The 22,355-nt window shown below is 46.6% G+C and overlaps 1 protein-coding gene across 1 annotated transcript in view; it reads right to left on the bottom strand.

Moving 5' to 3' along the window:
• Positions 1-22,355, bottom strand: part of Mocos (molybdenum cofactor sulfurase) — a gene marked incomplete at its 5' end in the record, with an annotated part of 54,395 nt that extends 32,040 nt beyond the window's left edge. The window contains 7 exon segments of the mRNA XM_005372816.2: positions 233-349; positions 4,656-4,855; positions 6,735-6,811; positions 11,039-11,680; positions 12,544-12,610; positions 16,198-16,287; positions 22,247-22,355. Of these exon segments, the coding sequence (XP_005372873.2) occupies positions 233-349; positions 4,656-4,855; positions 6,735-6,811; positions 11,039-11,680; positions 12,544-12,610; positions 16,198-16,287; positions 22,247-22,355 (1,302 nt within the window).

Raw genomic sequence — 22,355 nt, 5'->3', positions numbered from 1 at the left:
GTACCAGGAATTGAACTCAGGGCCTTGTACTTGCCAGGCAAGCACTGTGCCCCTGAGCTACATCCCCGGCCCAAAGTACTTTCTGTTCTTGATGACCCATTTTTTTCTTTGTACATCCACAGAAAGGACCCAAGAAATAAGTCCAAATGGACAGCCCCCACCAGACAGGTGACCAGCCACAAGTGTAGCCACCATGACTCCCAGTGCTTGGACCGCAGGGCCCTGTACTAACCTCCAGATGCTTCTTGACCATCTCGTTGCTTATGCCCAGATGCCTCTGGCAGGCCCCCGTGTTACAGAAGCAGCCAGTTCGCAGGTGGATGTTGTACAGGCTGGCCATTTTGTCCACCTGTGGATCAAATATGACATGTACAGATACCTAGGTTTACTCTGATAGCCTGGAAGAGTTTCAGATTAGTGTTTGGACCTCCGTTTCCTAACAATAAAATGATAATCTGAGCTTGGAAGTTTGCTCTAAGATGTATGCTCTATCATGGGTTTGCTAAATATTTTATAAAATGTTATTAGAAATTAATGCATATCCAGATGAATTATAGAAGTATGCGTGAGAAAAGTGAATATATCAAATTCAGGCTGGGCCAGGGGTATAACTCAGTGGCATAGCACCTGCCTGGCAAGCACAAGGTCCTGAGCTTGATTCTTGATACCAAAAAAAAATTCAAGCTAAATTCAAAGAGCCCACCTGTTTCCAGTGAGGGTCACAAAATAACTTGGTGGGGCTGGGGACTTGAAGCAGCTCCTCAGCACTGGCTGCACAGAATTTGACCTCAGAGCCAGCCCCAGAGAGGTGCAGTTCCAGGTAGCATCACCTGGACTCACAGCCTGGCCCACAAGGTATCACTACTGACACTGTGTGATATCCATTTCCTGTTCTTAATTTCTCCAACTTTTGGTTCATTTAGAATTGCCGCTCAGTGTGGAAGCTCCCAAGGTTCTTTCCTGACCTCTGGAGGCTCTGGAAGGTTGTTCACATGCAGCTCCCAGGATGTAGGTGTTCATCCCCACTCCTTGGCTGTAGGTCAAGGACTACACTCCCTCAGGGCCATGGAGCAGATCCTCAGCCAGGTGGCTCAGGCTGAACTCAGAGGAGTCACCTAACTGCATCTGGGGAAATGAACACATCATGCCCAGATAGCCAAGCCTTTGAACTCTCATAAGTGTCATGGCCAGAGGCAGCCACAAGGAGTTTGGTGTCTCCACTCACAGGCCAGCTCCTCGGGAAGTCCTTTCTGGTCCCAGCTCAGTTCCCAACAGAAAGGACAGAAGTCCCTCATGACCATCCTTCACCCCCTCCCCAAACTCACTTTTCCATTTACCACTGCTGCAAAACAGCCAGCTGCACTTGAAAGAATAAGTTGGACTCCAGGTGATGTGTGTTATGGCTTGGCAGAAAGTTTGTCTGCATTTTGCTCGTGCCCAGAGACTTTGCCTGAGACTAAGATTAAGGGCAGTGGACTGATTAATCTGTAGCATGCTCCAGGCTACTGTGGGTCAGGAATTCAGGCTGCACTCAGGACAGGTGGTTTCTCTGTTCCATCATATCTTGAGTCCCAGTCAGGAAGATTCAAAAGCTGAGAGCCTCTTGAGCCTCCTCTTTGAGACTCCTTCCCCAGCTACACCTGCCAGGCATACTTACGGACATTTAACCAGGCATTCCTTTGCCCCAGTGCATATTCTACCCCAACACACAAGCTGGGTAGTGTCTGATCCCGAAGAGGCTCAGGATTGAGCCTGCCTACTGTGGTGTCTGGGCTTGGCCTCTCCATGGAGTTTGGCTTCCTCCACCACGCAGCCTCAGGGTGCAGATGGTGACTTACCTAGTAACTCAGGGCTCCAAAGCAAGTGCTCCGGGAAACAAAGCCAACTTGGCATCACCTTCTCTGACCTAGCTTTAGAAGCCACAGTGTGACCTTTGCAGCATCCTTAGGTACACACAGGTCACAAACCAGCCCAGATTTAAGGGCAGAGACATGGATCCCAGCCTTCCATAAAAGCAGTATTAAGGTCACCTGGCAAAGGATAAGGCTGGAAGACACTGCTGCAGTCACACTGTGCCCTGACTTCCCACTGATGAGTCTGGGTCCTGGGCCCTCAGCCCTGGGAGCCCCCCACCCAGACCCAGCCTGCCTGCTTTTTAGCATCAGTAGACTCATCAACCTGAATTGTGCACCCTTATTCATTAATCCTCTCTAATAACTGTGCCTCAATATCCTCTGATATTTCATCCCTTTATCTAGTTATGATGCTAGCTGAAAGAGGAACACACGCCACCATCTGAACTGTAGCCTTGTTCCCAGCCAGGTAAAGGAAGCTGGTTACTATGGCAGCATAAGAGCTGAATCCAGGGAGGGCAAGAAATCAGCCCAGCCACAAGGCACAGGAGCCTCCTAGCCAGGAGCCTTGGCTCTCAGTGTTTACTGAGCACTCACTTTACCCCAACATCCTGCACTAAGGGATATGAATGTCATATCTCATTTAACCATCATAACACCGTCAGCCAAGCCAGGTATATTATCATTCTCATTTCACAGATCTTGGAGAGCTTAAGTTAACTTGCCCAAACTTACTGAGCTAGCAACAGGCAGGCAGAATCTGAATCCACATCTTAGCCACCATATGCAGTGACTCCCAACCGTGGGGAAAATAAAATTAGGAAGCCCAGACGTCACAAACAAAAATCTAAAGTCTTCATATAAAAGGTTAAACTCCATTACTCATCCCCTGAAAAGGAGACAACTGAACCCAACTATGACATCATCTAATCTTTCTGAAGTCCACCAACATCCCTGTGGAATTTCCACACCGTGAAGTTTTCTTGCGCCAGGAAAACTTAACTGGGCTTTGCTGAAGCCACCCAGCTGGCCACATGCCAGCCGTGACCCCATTACTGTGGTCAGCTTCCTCCACTGACGCCCAGAAAGGGAAACAGCTAGGGGGATGGGCAACCCTGTCAATACTCATAGGCCCCGATAGGAAGCCTCTGGTCCCAGTGACTCCTCCTCTTTGAAGTTTCTCCCCCAGCCACACCTCCACAGGACACTTTGTCACCTGTCGCCCTTCCCCACTTCCTTGGGAAATACAAATTTACTTGTAATTCAAGAATGAAACTTATTTTACTAATTAGCCAGAGTAACATATTTAAATAGGCATTCTTTTTCCCTGATGCATATTCTACCCCCACCCCACACACACACACATAGACACACAGCCACTTAAAAAACATACTTCAAAATGGTGGTGTGGTCAGTACAAAGGCTGAGGGAGGTCTTCAGGGATGAGATGGGGATTCCCCACTGTTAACTTTGAGAGACCTCCTGGAGTTGTAGAACATCTGCCCCAAATGCTAGAGGGAACCAACATTTCCCCCAGAAGAATAGTTACCAGGTTTGTTCTTTAGAAAGTGTACAGCTATTTAGAAAAATGGGAAAGGGAGAATCCCTTGGGAAATGGATTTTTAAGTTTTTATTTTTATACTGGATCTCCTTGCATGACCCAGGATGGCCCTTAATTCCTGGGCACAAGTGATTTTCCTGCCTCTGCCTCCTGAGTAGCTGAGACTACACCTGAACAACAGAATTTCCAGCTCAGAAATGGCTTTTATTTGGGAAATTCAAAGATTAACAAAAGTATTTGGGGACCATGTGTTATAGTTTGTGTCTGGGTGTCCCCCCAAAGCCTCATGCGGTCATAGGTGGGCTTTTAGAGTTTGATTGATTATGGGTGTGAGAGCTACAACCACCCTGGGGGCGGATAGTTTGCACATGTAAGGGAGAGGAAGAGGCTGCTTGGGGCCATTCCTACCATTTTGCTTTTGTTGTTTGCTGTGTTCCGCCGCCATGAACCTCTGCCCTCTGCCATGTGGCCCTTTGCCTTGGAGCCAGCTGAGTATGGACTGAAACCTCCACAATCTGTGAGCTAAATAAACCTTTCTTTCCTTAATTTTAGGCATCAGGTATTTTGTCTCAGCAATGAAAGAACACCTTGGCTTTCAGCAGAAGATGAGCACCAAATTCCAAATCAGCTGATGATCAAATCTGCTCCAACTCAAGCCCTTCCCAAAACCTTCCCATTGTTTTTCATGGAAAAATACAGGCAGCATGTATACATGCAGAAACCACTGTTAACCAACCCACCAGGTCTTTGAACTGATCATGAACTAAGGTAGAAATAAGGGCTTTTGTGGACCATTTCTGCTTCTCATAGAAAAGGCACTCCGCCAACAAATGATGTCACAACGTGGTGATATGCCATCAGGTATCAAGCGTGTGTAACAAAATGACTTCAGCTGTGGTTCTGTCCATGCTACTTTTCTGTCTTCTCTTGCTGGCAAGCTGTCACCTATTCCACTGGTAACAGAAGAATCAGCCTCTCTCTTCCAATTTAAAATTTCCTACTCCACCCGAGTAAAAAGGGCTTGAGAATACACAGCCCGGCTTGCTAGAGCTGTGTGATTAGGAGTTTAAGGCTCTGGGAGTGACGGCCAGGGCTGCCCAGCAGTGTCTGCACTTCATCCCAGCTACTTCCAGGGGCATGGAGGCCTCACTGTAAATCTCAAGGCTCAGCAAGCCTTCCAAGTTCCGGAACAGAGCAATTCTGTTGCATCAAAGTCAGCAAGATGAAAAAAGCAAACCCACCTCGGAGTAACCAATGACGTTCCCACTGTCGTCCAGCACATTAAAATTGATGATCGGACCCTGAACATCAGGGCTGCTGAACTCAGAGTCACTGTAGATCCGCACCACTGGGGCTCCGTTTGGGTAGCAGAGAGAGGACAGGGCAGCGTGCGTGTACCGAGCCAGGGCGAAGGTGTGCCGCGCGATGTTCTCCATGCCACCTCAACACAAGCGGAAAAACAGAGTCATGAACCGCACAACAAAGTCACTCGCTCGTTTTAAAGAAAACAAGGTCATGACAACTGGTCAACCTGGACCCCACATTGATGACTCTAAATACGCCTCTAAATGGCAGGGCATTGCCCATATGACGAAGGTTTAAGTCTTTGGTACTGAGAAACAGTTTATCACTGCTGTTTATGTAGAATTCTTCTATAGGAACTCTTGTCATTCTCTTTTTAAAATATATATGTGTGTGTATGTGTGTATATATAGTATTGCTTAAAGATTCAGATAATTTACACTCCTTGGTCGCAAAAATATACAATTTTATTCTTAAAATATCATGCTGTTTGTTTTTATTAATGTTTAAATCACTCTAGTTATACAAAGCAATTAAGAATACATGCTTTAACAAGGATGTATCTTGAAAATACTAAGTGAAATAAACTAGACACAAAATGACAGCCACTGTATTATTCCTTTATATAAGATTTCTAGAACAAGCAAGGCTCGAAGTATATTAGTGGTCACCAGAGGCCAGGAAGAGGGAGGATTCAGAAGGTATGGCTTAGTAGGTAGAATTTCAGTTTGAGACGATGAAAACATTTAGGATGGGGGTAGTGGTAACAGCTGCACAACCATGTGTACTTAAAACCACCAAATTGTGCACTTAAAATATAAATTTCATGTTATGTGTATTTTACCACAATTGTTTTTAAAAAGAACAATCCAATACGAAAAGAATCAGGGTTTGCTATAATGTGGACCGGGATTAAAAACCTTTGCTTTCAGAGGTGTCCCGACCCTGTCAGACACTGCCACCTGCAGGGGTGAGGGTGGGTGGGTCCTGCTAATATGCTCCTTGGAAAAGGCTTGTTTTTCAGTGCCTGCCTGCACTACCTTCTCCTTCTGTCCTGGACAATGCCAACTCATCTACCTGCATCACCATCAGGGTGACGCTCCCGTCCGTGAATTCCATCTGCCCCAGTCTGGGGCCAAGGCTGAGAACCCAAAGAATCCCATTAGCATGACCAGAGAGAGGAAGGGCTCCCTAACCACCCCTGGCTCACCACAACCCCACCCTGAATGGCCAGTACAGGCCACACCACCCAGTTCTCAGAGCTCTGCCCTGGAAGGAATGCCCACAAGCACGGCACTAGGGGTGATGCCTGGCTCACCAGACAGGCTCTTCCCATTGTGTGTTCTTGTGACCATCCCTGTAAGATGGGACGTGGCATCTGTCTGTGTGTCATCCTCCAGTCAGTGCCCCCCAATTGTCCATGCCCAGGGCACAAATCAGGAAAGAAACTGCACTTCATGCAAAGGCCAGTGGCAGAGACAGCGGCCAGGAACTTGGGGTTAGGCATTAGTCTAAGTTTAAGGCATTAGTCTGGGTTTCAGTCCTAGCCTTCCCAGCTGCCAGCTCCCCGCCTGGGAAGGCACTGGCCCTCTCTGAGCCCCTGCTCCTTTGAGAGCAGCATGGACTTGTCACCAGCTTCTGCATGCGGCTCTGTGGGAATCCAGCAAGGGGAGAACTGAGTAAACCCCTGGGATTACCATTTCCAGTCTAGACACCACACACCACACCTCCACAGCTGCTAAGCTCCTGATTCAGAATGTCTCCCACCCATTAGATAATCTTTTAACTGACAAGGAAAAGAAATCCCCACACTACCCTCCTCATTTCCTTGCTCTGAGAAGTCATTTTGAGGATAATTTGAATCAGATTTAACTGCACTCAATGTCCAGCTCCTACCACTATGTACCACTCACTTCCCTGTACCAACATCATCTCCTTCATCAGAACCACACTCGAACCAGGACTCCTTTGAGAACATGGCTCTCAAGAGCTAATTCCACATGGGAAGTTCCACTGACCTGTGAGGCGCTCCAGGGCATCAAATCCATGCTTTAAGGCTATCACGTCAAGGTATGAAATGGTGCCGTCTTCAAACCTGCAGTGTGGGGGGAGTGGAACAAGGTCAAGCTGTGGCCAACACACTCCAAGTGCACTGTGTGGCAGGTAATGACCATCCGATTTCAGGACAGTGATGATCTTTCAATAGGCACCCTCGGCCTCCCGTGAAACACTGCTGCCTCCCTCGGAAGACCCGCCCACTGCATCTGGCCCTGACCAGCTCTGAAGCTTTCCAGAACTACTTTAAACTTCCAAGGTAGAATGGCAGGGTGATAAAGAACCCTAGAAGGTAGTTACTACTTTGAACCACTTTGACAAAACAAGAGATGCTTTGCTATCTGAGGAAAGATTTGTATTTAACAAAACCTATAGAGCCACAGGCTCTTAAAAATACTGCTCTCTGACCACAAGAGGGCACCACTGACAGGGCATCTGTTCAGGGAGATCAGAGCAGCTATGAAGTTCTTAACAAGAGTTCACAGCTCCTAAGTGTACAGACCCACTGATTTAGGTTAAAATTACATGGTTCTCATTAATATTGCAGATGTACACCTTCCTGATTGTCAGAGTGTTAATTTTGCATTTCATACTTATTCAGTTCATTAGAATTATCATCAAGTCTGTTTGTCCACCTACTGTGGGTCAGGCAGTGTCCTAGGTACTAAGAGTACAGCAGAGAATGAGAGAGACAAAATCCCTGTCCTCATAGCCTTATATTCTATGAAACAAGGAATAAAAGCCAGTAAACAGACACAGAGAAACCAAGCAAGCAACATGCCAGAGTCTAATAAGTCCAATGAAGATGAATAAGTAGAGGGCAGCTGCTCAGGATGAGTCCGGGCTGACGAAAATCATGTAAGCAGGGGCCATGTGGAGGTCAGGAGGAAGGGAAAGAACTAATGTTCACCAGGGCCAGGGGGACAGTTTCCAAGGGAAACAGCGTTGTGGGGAGAGGGCGCAGCCAAGGCCCTGGGCAGCAGAAGCTGGCACACTGCAGGGACAGCAGATCGGGGACTGGACCTGGGTGAGCCAGGGACCAAGGCAGGAAACAGAGAGAAGCGGAGGAGGTGAGACTTCAGTGCCGGAAGGCTCTGCACAGAGGAATGACAGCATGTGAGGTGCCCTGGCCTTCAAGGAGACCCCTGGGGAAGGACAGACCTCAGGGGTAACAGGGGGGCCTCAAAGCATCCTGGGTGGACTGGTGACCAACTGCCGCCTTAGGCCAGTTAAAGCTTTCAATGGAAACACTGCTTTGTATTTTAATAGTCTAGAAATAAGATGTATTTAAAACACTGTTACTACAAGGCTAATGTATTTATAAAACTAATCCACACAAGTAGTGTAAACATTGTGAAAATATGTGCAAAGAAAAGAAGGAGATTGAGAGATGGATGGAGGAGGAAGGGAAAGGGTATAAAAAAGGAATTAAGATGTATTATGTCCATGTACCAACTCTCCACAAGGAATGTAAACATTATGTACTACAAACATGATGTACTATACCGCTGGTTGGAATGTAAACTAGTACAACCATTATGGAAATCAGTATGGAGATTTCTCAAAGAACTAAAGCTAGAAATTCCATATGACCCAGCTATTCCCCTTCTATGTATTTTCCCAAAAGAGTGAAACACATCATACTACAGCAACACATGCATGCCAAGGTTTATAGCAGCACAATTTATAATAGCTAAATCCTGGAAGCAGCCTGTATGTGCATCAACAGATGAATGGGTAAAGAAAATGTGGTATCTAAGGGAACACTACTCTGTCATAAGGAAGGATGAATCTGAGGTATCCGTAGGAAAATGGATGCACTTGGAAAGTATAATGAGTAATATAACCCAGACACACAAAGCTTAAACCCTGGATGGCACTGAGTACAGAAAAGTACAAAGAGCACAACTAAGGATGGGTAGGAGGAGACAAGGGGATAGATCTCCTGAAAATGGAAGAGGGCACAGGAGATCAAGGGTGAGAAGAGAGAGAAAGGTGAAGAAAGAAGAATTAAGATGGTCTATGTACAGGTATCAAATAAATAAACACGATGAATACAAACATTAAATGTCATGAACATGAGCTAAGAATAATAACAAGAATGACAATAACGAAAGGGGACTTAGAGGTGGAGAGAGGGAGGTGAATGGGAAGACTTAAAAAAACACAAGCGGTGTTATGTACATGTGCCTGCCCCCCACGATGAATATAAATTTCATGTACTGCAAACATGTATGGATAAAATTAAAAGGAAACATGCACTAACAAAGAAAATGATCTGAAAAAATAAAAAAAACTATGGTAATACATATAGAACTCATGATTCAATATGCATCAATTATTAATTGATGAACCACAAATGAGTTAGTAAACTATCACCAATAAACTGAAGTTTATTAACTAATAATGACTTCAGCCATGAGTTAATTCTCAATAAATAATTATGTATTAATATATAAATAATTAATTTAAATTTTTCCTTAGACTAAAAGAGGAAAGCCTTTTTGTTTCTATCAGGGTTGTATTTCATAGAATTATAAAATACAAAAGGTTAAGAGCATGGTTGAGGTTCAGTAAGCATTTGGATTGAGTACTATATATTGAGTCCTAGCCTGAGGTTCATAAGAAAAAAGTTACAGTTATAAAGGTAAATGAGTATGTTGTGCTTTCTGGGAGTCTTAGAGTGGCACATGCTGTATATAAAGCAATCTATCCAAATCAAAGCAAAGAGGTCCAGCGTTCCCTAGCCTACCCATGCCCTGGCCCATAACAAGCTGGCCTTTTTGCCTTCAGGGCCCTATGGCCAAATTAGATTTGCAGTTTCTCTTTGTTCAGCCTTTGATTTACATTATGTTGTGCCAGTCATTCAGTTCTTGCTTGGTTATATTACACAGCAAATTATCATACCTAGATTTAAAAGATTTCACATTAGTGTTCCTGCTTTAGAATCTCCCAACTATGGAAATGTCCTTTAAAAAAAAAAAGAAGACTGCAAACTGTTTCATAACATGTATTGAGGGGCCGGGGATATAGCCCAGCGGCACAGCGCCTGCCTGGCAAGCTTGAGGTCGTGAATTCAATTCCAGGTTCCAAAAATAAAAACATGTATTGATACCCTCTCTCTCCTGGTGCTTCACCGACATTAGCTGCAGAAGAATAGTATCATCACCCCCCATGTTACAGGAAAAATACGAGGTGCAGAAATTGAGACACACATGCCCCAGCTGCTGACCTGCCCTCCAGCAGGCCCTACAGCTAACCCTAATTCTACATTGAGGCATAGCCCTGTCTGCAGGACCCTGAGGCTGCACCCAGGACTGCCTGGACTAAGCCATCTTCCCCTCAGCCCCAGGCCTTCTCTGGTACCAGCTGGGTGGTTAGTTCCCTACCTCGACCTCATGGTGGCCCCTACTGCTGGGTCGGCAGAATCCTGGGTCAGTGACCATTTCACTTGCCACATGTATTCGAAGTGATGGGTGCTGCCATCACGGTCTGGGAGAGTCCTTGCCATAAACCACACAGCTGCCCTGCAGCCTGAGGAAACGAGGCCAGTGGGCAAACCTTTCAGAGACCCAGTGCCGAAACTGCAATCCCCAAACCCATTATTCATCGCAAAGTGCCAACACCACAATTAAACCTGAATGCTCAGGTTCTAGTTTAGAAAAAACTCACCCACTTGGCTCACATGCCAACAGAGAGGGCTCTGCGTGCGCACTGTGGCATGTGTGAGATAGACTCACTGCCAAAGGTACAGTCCAAGGAAGCCAGCAAGACCCCCAGCCTGTTTGAAGAAGCTGCCCTCAGCTTCCCATGGATACTGCTTTGCAGGTCGGAAGGCCGCTGGTCCTATGGACTCTGCCTGCTAACGGGCCAACCAGAGCTGGTTCCAGCTGCTGGAGAACAGAGGGTGCTGCTATGGGGTTCGTGCTCTTCCAAAGAGACTCATCAGTAGCAATTGCTGCCACCTTGTGAGTGCTGTGGGGTCAAGCCCAGTGCCTGTCCACCTCTGCTCACAGATCTTATCTACAGGGCAGGGCCCCCACCATCACAGAGCGTGCTACACATGGGAGCAGAGATCACTGAGCTGCCCCTAGCACGCTCCAACCAACCTCTGCCTCTCAGATCTGGGTCCTGCTGCCAACCTGTCCTGCCAGCAGTGATCAGCTCCCCTAACTCTGTGGCTTGGACACTCCTTGCATGATCCCATAGGCGACACGTGCCGATCTGCCTTGGTGAACTGCACCAGCCATCCCCATGGCAAAGTTACCTTTCAGCCACCGAAGGCCTCGAGATGTAGAAGTCTTCTCCCACAAGGTAGGCAGCGGCGGTCCCTCCTCCAAAGTAGCTTTTCCTCAGTAGTGGAGCCACGCGATTATTGACCAGCAGAGCACCCAAGCCGGTGGGGAATCCAAAGATCTTATAGAAGGAGATGGGGACAAAGTCTGCCTGGTGAGCCGACAGGTCCAAAGGGGAAGTGCTCACATAAGAGGCTGCATCCAACAGCACGAACCATTTCCCAGGCACGTTCACAGGGCGGAGCCTCCCGGACTTGACCTCCTCTATCCAGGAGAGGGGATATCTGGTTCCCGAAAAGTTACTTTGAGCCGGGTAACAGAAGAGGTGTGGAAGCTGGCAGTCAGGGTCACAGGCCACAGCACTCTGTTCCTCTGCTGACCACATGTCCTCTGGGCTGACTGGGGTGTATGTGACATGCATGGCCTCAGCAACCTTCCTCATGCCTACCACAGAGGTGTGGTTGTCGGTGAGGTAACAAAACTGACTCCCACTCTTCTCTGGGCCTCTGGACACCCATGGAAAGGCCTCTGCCACCAGTTTGAGGGCAGCCGTGCTCCCGGATGTGAAAACCATGCTATAGTCCTCAGGCATGGTATGAAAATGTGCCAGAACCCTGGAAGAAGCAGAGTGTCAGGGGGTGCCAGGCTCTCAACGCTGTCTGGAGGTTACTTCTGCTAAGTAGAACATATCTACCCTAGGAGCTAGAAAAATTCCAGATAGGTTTTGCTGCAACTGTGAGGTTAGGACTGAGGCAGATGATGTCACTGGAGATTAATCGATCTCCAATGGGACACACAGAAATCTACAATGACCCTGAGGTTGGTCACACACACCTTCTCCTTGGTGTGTCTTCTGCCCAGTTCTATCACAAGTTTTAAGTCATCAACCAGTGTTATGCCCCTTTTAATCTTGGCAAACCTATCACCCAGCTGTTATTTTCAAATCTGAAATAATTTGTATTATTCAGGTAACTTTAGGTACCACCTGGAAATTAATTGCCAGACACCAATTATTACATGTTTAGTTAAAAAGTGTTGATGGGGTATGAGGTATAGTGGCTCACAGCTGAAATCCTTGCTATGAAGAAGCTGAAGAAGGAGGAATGCAAGTTTAAGACCAGCCTGGGCAACTTAGCAAGACCTTGTCTCAAAAATAAATAAATAAACAAAAATATAATAGGCAGTGCTTTTTTTCTTTCTGAGAACAAGACCTTGTGGTTTTGTTACCCTCTCACACTTACTTTAAACAACCATGTGACTACAGAGCCACCTGCCTGGGCATTTTGTCTATCCCATTTGGTATTTAATCTCACCTTTGTGTCCTCTGACTGATATTTATTATCATGTATGCACTGCTTCAGAGTTGAATGTGATCTTCCTGAAACCTACTCCGAATCTTTGTAGGGTACAAGCAGATGCTTAGAAGGAAGTCTGTCCACATAGGTGGCCAGCACAGGCAGGTGTCCCTGTCACTCACCTGTAACGAACCTGCTCCACAGTGTCATGCGTGAGCTTGCTCGTGATGTTCTGGCTGTGAGGATTACCTGGCAGGTTACAAAGACAAAACTTTAGGGTCGTTACTATGTTTTTTTCTTTTGTGTTCTTTCAAAATGCTCTCTCTCAGTTTCTCTAAAAGCTAAAAATAAAACTATCATATGACCCAGCAATTCCACTCCTAGGTATCTACCCAAGAGAAATAAAAATGTATGTCCATCCAGACTCACACACAAATGTTCATAACAGCTCTATTCACAAAGTCAAATTCTAGAAACAATATAAATGCTCACTAACTGTGCAACAGATAGACAAAATACAGTATATCCATACAATGGACAATTACTTGGTAATAAAAAAAAAGAACAAACTACTGGCTATGCCATGAATGAACTTCAAAAACCTGCTAAGCAACAGACTTAGAGGACATGTTGTTACCAGGGCGTGGTGGCGTATGCCTGTAATCCCGGCACTTGGGAGGCTGAGGTAAGAGGATCGTTGTGAGTTTGAGGCCAGCCTGGACCACATAAGTGAGTTCAAAGCCAGCCTGAACTGCATAGTGAGACCCTGTCTCAAAAAACACCAGAGGACATGTGGTTGTATAATTCCATTTATGTGAAATGCCCAGTAAGACAACTACACTGTACAGAGATACTGAAACCAGTAGATCAGGTGCTATGGTGACCACGGGGACTCACTGCAAATGGGCCGGAGGGCTCTCTGGGAGAATAAAAGTGCTCCCACTGATTTATGGAGTGGTTGGACCAGTCAGTAAAAGTACTAAAAAACACTGAATTATATATTTGAAATAGGTGAATTTTAGGATATATAAAATATAATTCAATAAAGCTGCTGGAGGGCCTCCCTTATTAAATAAGATAGGTCAACAAAAAGGGGTTTGGAGCTGGAAGTCAGCTCAGAGGCAACCAGGCCAGGAGCCTTTTCTGTCAGTTCCCCTACCTGTGGCCAGAGGCTGTGTCCATTAACTCCAGAGAACCAAGGACACAACCTCAGGACAGAGAACCATGAATGCCACTTACATGGTTCCCCTCTGCTGCACCTTTGTCCCCTCCATCGCTGCTGGCACTGTCCCTGTAGAAATGCACCAACCTCCTCCACAAAATGTGTGAAGGAAACAGACCCTCAGCTTCCCACTATAGAAACAAAAGGCTCCCAACCTCCCTGCCCCTTGGTGACTTCTATCCCCCCACACACACCCCCTTGTGCATCCCAAAGAATCCTGCTGACCCTCCAAACCCAGTTCTCAGCCATGAGCACAGCGCTCTGGTGAGGCCTGGCCCCGCATTTCCCAGGCGCAGAGTCACATGTGCACATTCACGCAGGCTTGGCCTTTTTCATTTTAGGTTTTATTCCCTACAGCACCCTGAAGGGTCGCACTGGATTTCTGGCCAACGCAGTTACTGGCAATTCCCGTTCCACCTCAGCTAGTGACCGTGGGACTTGATATCTGTCCTCACTGCCTTTCCTCCCCAAGCACGTTCGCCCTACTGAAACCCCAAGCAGCCATCTCGCGGGCTAACACCTTTGCCAAGGTTGTGGTTCCTATCAGGGTTATAGAAGGAAAAATGTAGGTTTCTCTACACATCATAAAGTCAAGACAAAGCTCCTAGTTGACAGCTTCCCTGACGGTTTCCCCAGATTTGTTTTTTAAAATTTGTAGTACACGTTTGCAGTACATAATGATTACATTTATTGTGGAGGATTTATACATATGCAATAAGACATCTTAACTCTTTTTCATCCCCTATCACTCACCTCCCTTCCTGCTCCTTCCATCTCTTGACCCCCTTCCCATTCACAAAAGCTTTATTTTCACCTTTTTCTTCAATTCTTTTCTTCCCTTCCTTTCCCTTTCCTCCATCTCTTGTTCCCTTATCCATCTGAAAAAGACTTCCCTACTTATCCATTACATAGCTACAGATACAGATACAGATATATTTGATTTTCCCATGGAAAAGAAGCCATGTGATATTTAAGCTTGTGTGTCTGACTTATTTCACATAACATTATGGTCTCAAGGTGCGTCCTTTCACCTATGAATGATTCAAGGTGATCTTTCTTTTTTTTTTTTTTGGTTTTTCTCCAGTACCGGGAACCGAACTCACGACCTTGCGCTTGCCAGGCAAGCGCTTTTGCCGCTGAGCTAAATCCCCAGCCCCCAAGGTGATCTTTCTTATGCCACAGTAGTACTCCATTGTGTATGAACACCACTCCACTTGTCTGTGAATGGACATACAAGCTGTTTCCAAGATCTAGCTATTATGAACTGTGCTATTATAAGCATGAGTACATGTGCATCCCTACTGTGGTGACTTTAAGTCTTAATTTTTTTCCCCAGATTTAAAGTTCTACTGGCTGCCCAGAGCCAAGGTTCAAACACCTTAGTGTGGCATAACAGGACTGGAGGCAGCTGGGCTGGGGAGGAGTAAGTGTTCGGGGTCCGCAGCCAAACTGCCTGGTAATCAGCCCCCAGCTCCCTCAGCTTGAGTACTTCCTGGCCGTGCAGACTTATATTAGTTACCTGGGCTCTTACGTGCACACCTATAAATTAGGATAATAACAGAACCTACATTTCCTGGGTTGTTGGGAAGATGAACAAGGATCATACTTGGAAGGTATTAGGGACCATACCTGACACATATAGTGAGTCATTGATGAATGCTACTGATCACTGTGATCATCACCAAATATTACAGCTGCTATTATTTCAAACTCCCTTTCCAAGGTCAACCCCTAAACAGTTGTGCTGCTGATGAAGGCCCTCAATGATGGCCCATTGGTCCTAAAACACTGGCTGGGCTCTTCAGAGCATTTACAATACCCTGCACAGGTCTGCCTTCCATCAGCACCTCTCCCATACTCCTCTCTCTCCATAGACCTCAGCTGCTTCCTGAAACCCCTACTAGATCTTGGCTTGTGTTATTACCACTGCCTGTGTACCTTCTCCTCTTCCTAGTGAATCCGGCCTTCTCTTGTCCTAGTGAATCTGGCTCGTCCTCTGGCATCCACTTCACTCCCAATAAATCTTTCCCTGACACATACACTGCCAAACCACTGTCACTGCAGACACAGACTCCTATGGCCACATACCTTCGGGTCATGGACCTTCACACAGGCGGTGATTACATTTATTTGTCGATCCCTTGGTTAAGATCTTGTCTTCTGGGACTAGTCTGTACTCTCCAAGAAGAAAAGGATCATGTTTGCTTCCCTTACATCACTGTGCCCCTTAAACTATAGTGTCTCAGGAAACACTTACAAGGTGAATGAATGAATGATGTTCCTCCTGCTGCCCCAGCCTCTGCGCTGTGCAGAGTCACCCACAACACCAAACACAGCACCTTCAAACTTCTGTGCCCTTCCTGACATGGACCCCTTCTTCTGGGAGTAACCTCTGCACTCCTGAGCTGGACCCTTCCATCCTGGCCATGTGTGGATGATACACAATGACTCTGGGCACTTGCCTGACCCCCTGTCTGACCTGAGGTTTATTCAGTTTTGTGTGCTCAGTGTGGCCTCCAGCTATCAATGCAACATCATTAAACACAGACTTAGCAGCAGTACACACAGTAGTTGGCTAAAACCGGTTTTGGTGTGGTATTTTTTTTTTTCTTACCATAAACATTTTCCATGAGATCCTTAGTAAAATTTGTGAGCTGGCTTTGTGGGAACAAGGTAGCTCCTGCATGATCAAGGTAGACAGTTTCTGGAAGGAAAAATACAAAAAAATAAAACTGCAGGTTGTTTTGCATAAGTCTCCCAGACATTTTGCCTAAATCTGGTTGTGTGAACCCACCCAGTGCCCATTCAACATTATATCAGGCCACTGATTTGCCTGAGCTGCTGATGTCCTGTTTCTTATCTACATTCAGGTATGAACAATGAAGAACTGCACTTCTGCTTGGTGAGCTGCAAAGCCCTGAGGGAGCCTTCCTGATTAACCAGTTCCCTTAAGATCCTAGAACTGGTATTCCACACAGAGGCACCCAATAGATATTTGCAATAAACAGCGATGCCACTATTTCCCACCATGACTCACTCATGTCCTGTTCTGGAGGTTCTGAGCCATTCCCTGATGGGTGAGCCCTGACTGTTTTCCCACACTGCTCCACAGCCCTCAAGCCTAGAACAGCTGTCAGAGCTTTAGAGAAAAGAGATTCCTCCAGCCTCTCTTCCGCAGACAGAAATGCGGATTTAGATGAGCAGGAGATACTGTGGTTTTCCAGACTGGCATAGATCAAAAGGTTGGATGCCTTATGTGGGGGTGACAGTAGGGGGCCACAAGCTGCTGGCACATAGTTGGTAGGAAAGAAAATCATACAACTTCTTTGTGGAAAAGCCATCTTTTCCACAAATGTGGAAAATCTGGTAATACCAGTCACATTTTGCAATGCAGCTACTTCTTGACCTAGCAATCTCTCTTCTAGATCTGTATCTTATAAATACCCATCCTTTTGTGAAATGACCTGTACTGTACATAAGGACATTCAATGTAACACTGTAATAGGAAAAATTAAAAACAAATGTCTGAGCTGGGCATGGTGGTGCGTGCCTGTAATCCCAGCACTAAGGAGGCTGAGGCAGGAAGATCACCATGAGTTTAAGGCCAGCCTGGGCTACATAAGCGAGTTCAAGGTCAACATGGCAAGACCCCATCTCAAAAAAGAGAAAACAAATGTCTATCAACACATATTTAAAATAAAGAATTGTTACACACTCATCTAGGACTTTATACTACTAACATGGAATAAACCCTGAAATATTGTTTCAAGTATATACAATATCAATAGATCTGTTTATTTTTTTAATTAACTTAAATATTGTGTTGTATAAGATGAATTTTTATAACAGCTTTATTAATATGTAATCCACACACTATAAAATTCTTCCTTTTAAAGTGTACAATTCAGTGGGGTTTTTTGTTTATTTATAATGTTGTGCAATTATTGCCACTCTCCTATTTGATTATTTTATTTTTGTAGTACTGGGGATTGAACCCAGGGTCTTTGCACTGAGTTACATCCTCAACCCCTACCCCTTTTTAAAATGTTTAGTTTTTGAGAAATTGCTAAGTTTCTTAGGCTGGGCTTACCTACGGGTCCCCCAAATGCCTCATGTGCTTACAAGCAAGGCTTTTTGTGAAGGTGATTGGATTATGAGGCTTGTAACTGACTTGCTGTTAAGAGATGGGATGCAGTCAGAAGACTCAGGTCACTAGGGTGTGGCCTGAAGGGGTTCCCTCCCTCCCACACTCCTTCCCTTCACTCTGCTAACCAGGCATTGTGCCATCAGGTGCTTTTCCTCCGCCATGTCCCTGTGCCTTGCCAGCTGACTGTGAGCTGAAACACGAGCCAAAATCAAACTTTCTTTAAATTTCAGGTGTCTGGTATTATGTCTCACGACAAGAAAGTTACTAATGCAGATTTGGGCACCAAGAGTGGGGTTGTTGCTATGACACCCCCTGACCATGTGGTTTAAAAGCCTTTGAAAGTGATTTGTGGAAGGAGTTTGGAAAGGTTTGGAGGTACTGGCTGGAAAAGCAGCCCTAGAATGCTGTCAGCCCATCTTAATGGGAGATTCTGGTTGAAGCTCAGATGACTAAAATGCTGATAAAAAGGTAGAGGGTACAGACCAGACTTAGGAGGTTTCAGTTGGGAGCAAGGACTCAATTGGTACTTGAATTTGAGCCCATGTATATTATGCTCTGGCAGAAAATTTGTCTTCATTTTGCTCATGTCCTGAGACTTCGTGAGAGACTAAGGGTGGTGGACTAATTAATCTGGCAGAGTAAATTTCAAGGCAGCCCAACATTCAGGCTATGGCATGGGTACTGCTGGGGGCTTTTAGCCAACTCTACATTGAGAATCAAGAGCAAATAGCACAGATGGGTCATTTTTAAAGTTTTCAGTTTCACCAAAAAGGAAGCTCAGTTCCCATTAAGGCTGAGGCCTATCCAGGTGTAATAGAACACTCCTGTAATCCTAGCACTTGGAGTCTGAGGAGAAGGACTGCTTTGAGTTTGAGGCCAGCCTGAGCTATATGGTAAGTTCAAGGCCAGCCTGAACTACAAAGCGAGACATTTTCTCCAAAAACAACAAAAATTGTGGCCTCCAAAAAAACAAATGCTGGGGCCTATAAAGCTGAGGCAGGGGAGAGTTTGGTTGCTGAAAAGACTAGTATGAAAAGAAACCAAAACTTTATATTGGGACAATACAAAGGGCACCTTGACAGGATGGGAGGAACCTGAAAGATCTCACTTTTTACACATTCAAGAGTAGAAATGACTGTTTGGAGAAGAGAACCCCAGGGCATCTTGCTTAGAAATGGCAGTTTAGGGGCTGGGGTTTTAGCTCAGCGGCACAGCGCCTGCCTGGAAAGCACAAGGTCATGAGTTCAATTCCCGGTACTGGGGGGAAAAAAAAAGAAAGAAATGGCAGTTTAAGGAATTTGTTCCCCAGGATTTGTTCCTTGCACTCAGAGACCTCTGCAGCCATGATTGGGGGTGGGGGTGCTGGCTACTCTCTGAGTGGCAGTAGACCTTGGCATCATCCATATGGTCCTGCTTTTAAAGGCATGCAGAATGCAATAGTTACAGGCTCATAGAGGTTTTCACCCAGCTTTCAGAAGGAGGCCTAGGCGGCCATTCAGTGTGCCCCTGAGAGGGCAGTGTGTGAAGCTGTGAGAGTGAAGAGGAAAGTACAGTGGAGACCCCAGGAAGTTGGAGACACACTTGGTCCAGTGCCTGGCTCACAGAAGTCATCTCACAGTTCTAGTTGTTATTAGAAGCAGGCAACCAACCCCAAAGCCAACTGACATTAGATCTTCAAGAGAGATAATTACAGGGTGTCTTCTGGGATGTGCTGATACGGTTTAGATCTAAAATGCCCCCTAAGGTGGGCATGGTGATGGATGTCTGTAATCCCAGCAGTTGAGTGGTTGAGGCAGGAGAATTGCCTTGAGTTTGAGTTTCATACTACAAACTGATAGTGAATTCCAGCCCAGCCTGGAATACATAGCAAGACTTCATCTCAAAAAAAAAAAAAAAAAAAAGTGAAATGCCACTTAAAACTTCTTATATTCAGAGGTGGGGCTTCTGGAAGGTGACCAGATCAAGGGGGTGCTATATTTATCAGTGGATTAGCACACTGACAATTCATAGCTGAATGCACTCTTAGAGACTGGGGCTGGTTGGGGTGGGTCACTAAGGGTGTGACCTGGAAGGGTGTACTCTAGTCCAGAGTTCCTCTCTTCTCTCTCTGCTCTCTGCCTGTCTTGGGTGGAGCCCCTTTCCTCTGCCATGTCCTTCTGCCATGCCGTTTCCGCTTTGGAGCCAACCGACCAGAACTGAATCCTCTAAAAACTCTGAGCCAAAATAAACCTCTACTCTAAATTGTGGGTATCAGGTATTTTGTCCAAGAGACAAAGCAAGTGACTAGTAGATGTCCTATCAACTGTCTGGTTCACACAGACTAAGCGGTTTTCAATTAGTACCCTAAAGTTTCAAGAAGGACTTGAGCTAAACCTATATATTCAATGTACTCCCTTCACTAAAAGGAGGAAACTCTCATCCAACTGGTTAAGGAAAACATTTCAACATTTAAAGATTAAGCACCTAATTATCCCACCACTTAACAGATAAACGTTCAAACTTGCAGAAAATCTTCAAGGAACAATGGGGGAAAAGAGAAGGCGATACAGTATTATTTTTGTTTGGTTGGCTGGTCTGTTCTTCCCTGCCATCTGTTCTATGAGTAAAAAAGTGAACTTGTTCCTAGATTCCCAGAGGGGTGGGAGGAGTGTCAGTTTAGTTCACAAAAGTCCTCTTCAGCCATAATGCAGAGGAAATGCTGGGACTGCACTATATCACTGAGGATACGCCTAACACAACAAATACAGCAGATGTGAAAGGGGTTCAGGAGGCCAGGCTGGAATCCCGGCTGCCAGGACTGTTTTGCACTTGAGAAGAAAAGTGCTGTCCCCTGAGGGAGGAGAGTGAAATCAGGAGGGGCCCTGAGCAGGCCTGTTTTACAGGGTAGGGCAGCCAGTGGTGGGTGTAAGGGATCAGAGCTGGAGGGGATTTGGGAGATTAAGGAAGTGTTGTGCTGAAATAATAACCCATTAATGATACAAGCGCTGGGCTTTGCTTCAAAAGAATGGAGGGACTCCTCCCCTCTGCACCTGTGTGTCCGGAGCACCAGACTATTTCTGTGTGGTAGGAAATTTCCATAAGAAAGAGGGGACGACAGAGAGAGGCCCCGAAAGTAGAGGGATGAGGGGCTGTCTCCAGCGGGCGATAATGCAGTAAAGCCCACAGGGAGCAGGAAAGAATAGGGAGAGCACAAAGAGATAGGCAAAGACCTCCCTGCCTCCCTCCAGACTCTCCGTGCTTGAATACAGCCGGGAACTGCACAAGCAGTCCACACCACGTCTGACAGAAAAAAGTTACCCTTCAAAACATGGAGAAATGAGAGCTGGGGATTTAGCTCAGCCTCACAGCGCCTGCCTGGCAAGCGCAAGGTCGTGAGTTCGATTCCTGGTACCGGAGAGGGGGCGGGGGAAACAACAACAACAACAAAAAAAAAAAAAACATGGAGAAATGACTCGAAGAGCTGAATTCTGCCGAAAACTGGAACACTCACCAGTTTTTCAAGAACAGATAAGTAAATCCAGGTGCCCTGGACAGCGATTGCCCTCACCTGCTACCCCTCCCTGACTACACGGCAGGCAGGTCTGAGGCTTCGTGAAGGAGGCCGCGTCTCCAGGTCCCTTGCCGGGCGTGGTGGCGCACGCCTGTAATCCCAGCACTAGGGAGGCTGAGGCAGGAGAATTGTGAGTTCGAGGCCAGCCTGGGTTACAAAGTGAGCTCAAGGCCAGCCTGAACTGCATAGTGACACCCTGTCTCAAAAATAAAACACAAAAACAAAACAGTGGAGTTGGGAACTTAAAATAATGACCTGGGGTATTCCACGGCCAGATCGAGCTTGACTTCAGCTCAATCAACAGGTTGCACTTTGCAGAACTCAACGGCACCTTGAGATCCCTGCCTTCGAGTCCAATTTACCTACAGGCTTTTCCCGTGCTGAACGCTCAAGCTGCACAGTTCGCTAGTCTTCAAGTCTCCCGGGGAGCTGCCGGTGGGAAGTGCTCGGGAGCGCAGCACAGCTCCGACCACAGAAACGAGAAAAACGAGGCTTCGAAAATGAAAGTTGCAAGCGGGTCATCCCAACGGAGTGTGGGGCGCGGTCTCGGAAGGGCCCTTCCCGGCGCCCGCAGCCAGTCGGTCCCAACCCAGCGCCCCCGCAGGAGCCGTCCCGACCCCACGCCCGGCTGCTGCGCTCGGCGCTGTCAGAACAGTCCTGACTAGCGGACACGCAGCATTTTGCAACCCTGGCTGCAGTTCGACGTTTAGAGTCGTGTTTTCCCCAGGCAATAGGAGGTAGAGAAGGTGAAAAGGGACGAAGTCGGTCCTGCCCCACTGGAAAATCTAGGGAACAGCAGTAGCAAGAGGTGTTGGGTTCCAGGTGAGACCCCAGGCAGCCGTGTCCAGGAAACGGACAGGTGGACACGTCCCTCCTCGTCTTTCCATTCAAAACGCTCCCCAAACGACAAGGGAGCAGAACACAAAGCTCCCTTCGCGTTCAGTCTAGGACCCGCGCCCGTCTCACCTGCCAGGCGGCCGAACTCGCTCTCGCGGAGCTCGCGCGGGCTGTAGCCGGGGGTGAGGCGCGGCGCGCTCGCGTCCCAGCCCGGCGCGAAGGCCAGCAGCTCGGCCCC

This window comes from Chinchilla lanigera, unplaced genomic scaffold, assembly GCF_000276665.1.
Source record: "Chinchilla lanigera isolate Chin_1 unplaced genomic scaffold, ChiLan1.0 scaffold00001, whole genome shotgun sequence".
Taxonomy (NCBI): domain Eukaryota; kingdom Metazoa; phylum Chordata; class Mammalia; order Rodentia; family Chinchillidae; genus Chinchilla; species Chinchilla lanigera.
The sequence above is the reverse complement of the archived record's forward strand: the minus strand, read 5'-3'. Positions and strand labels throughout refer to the sequence as shown.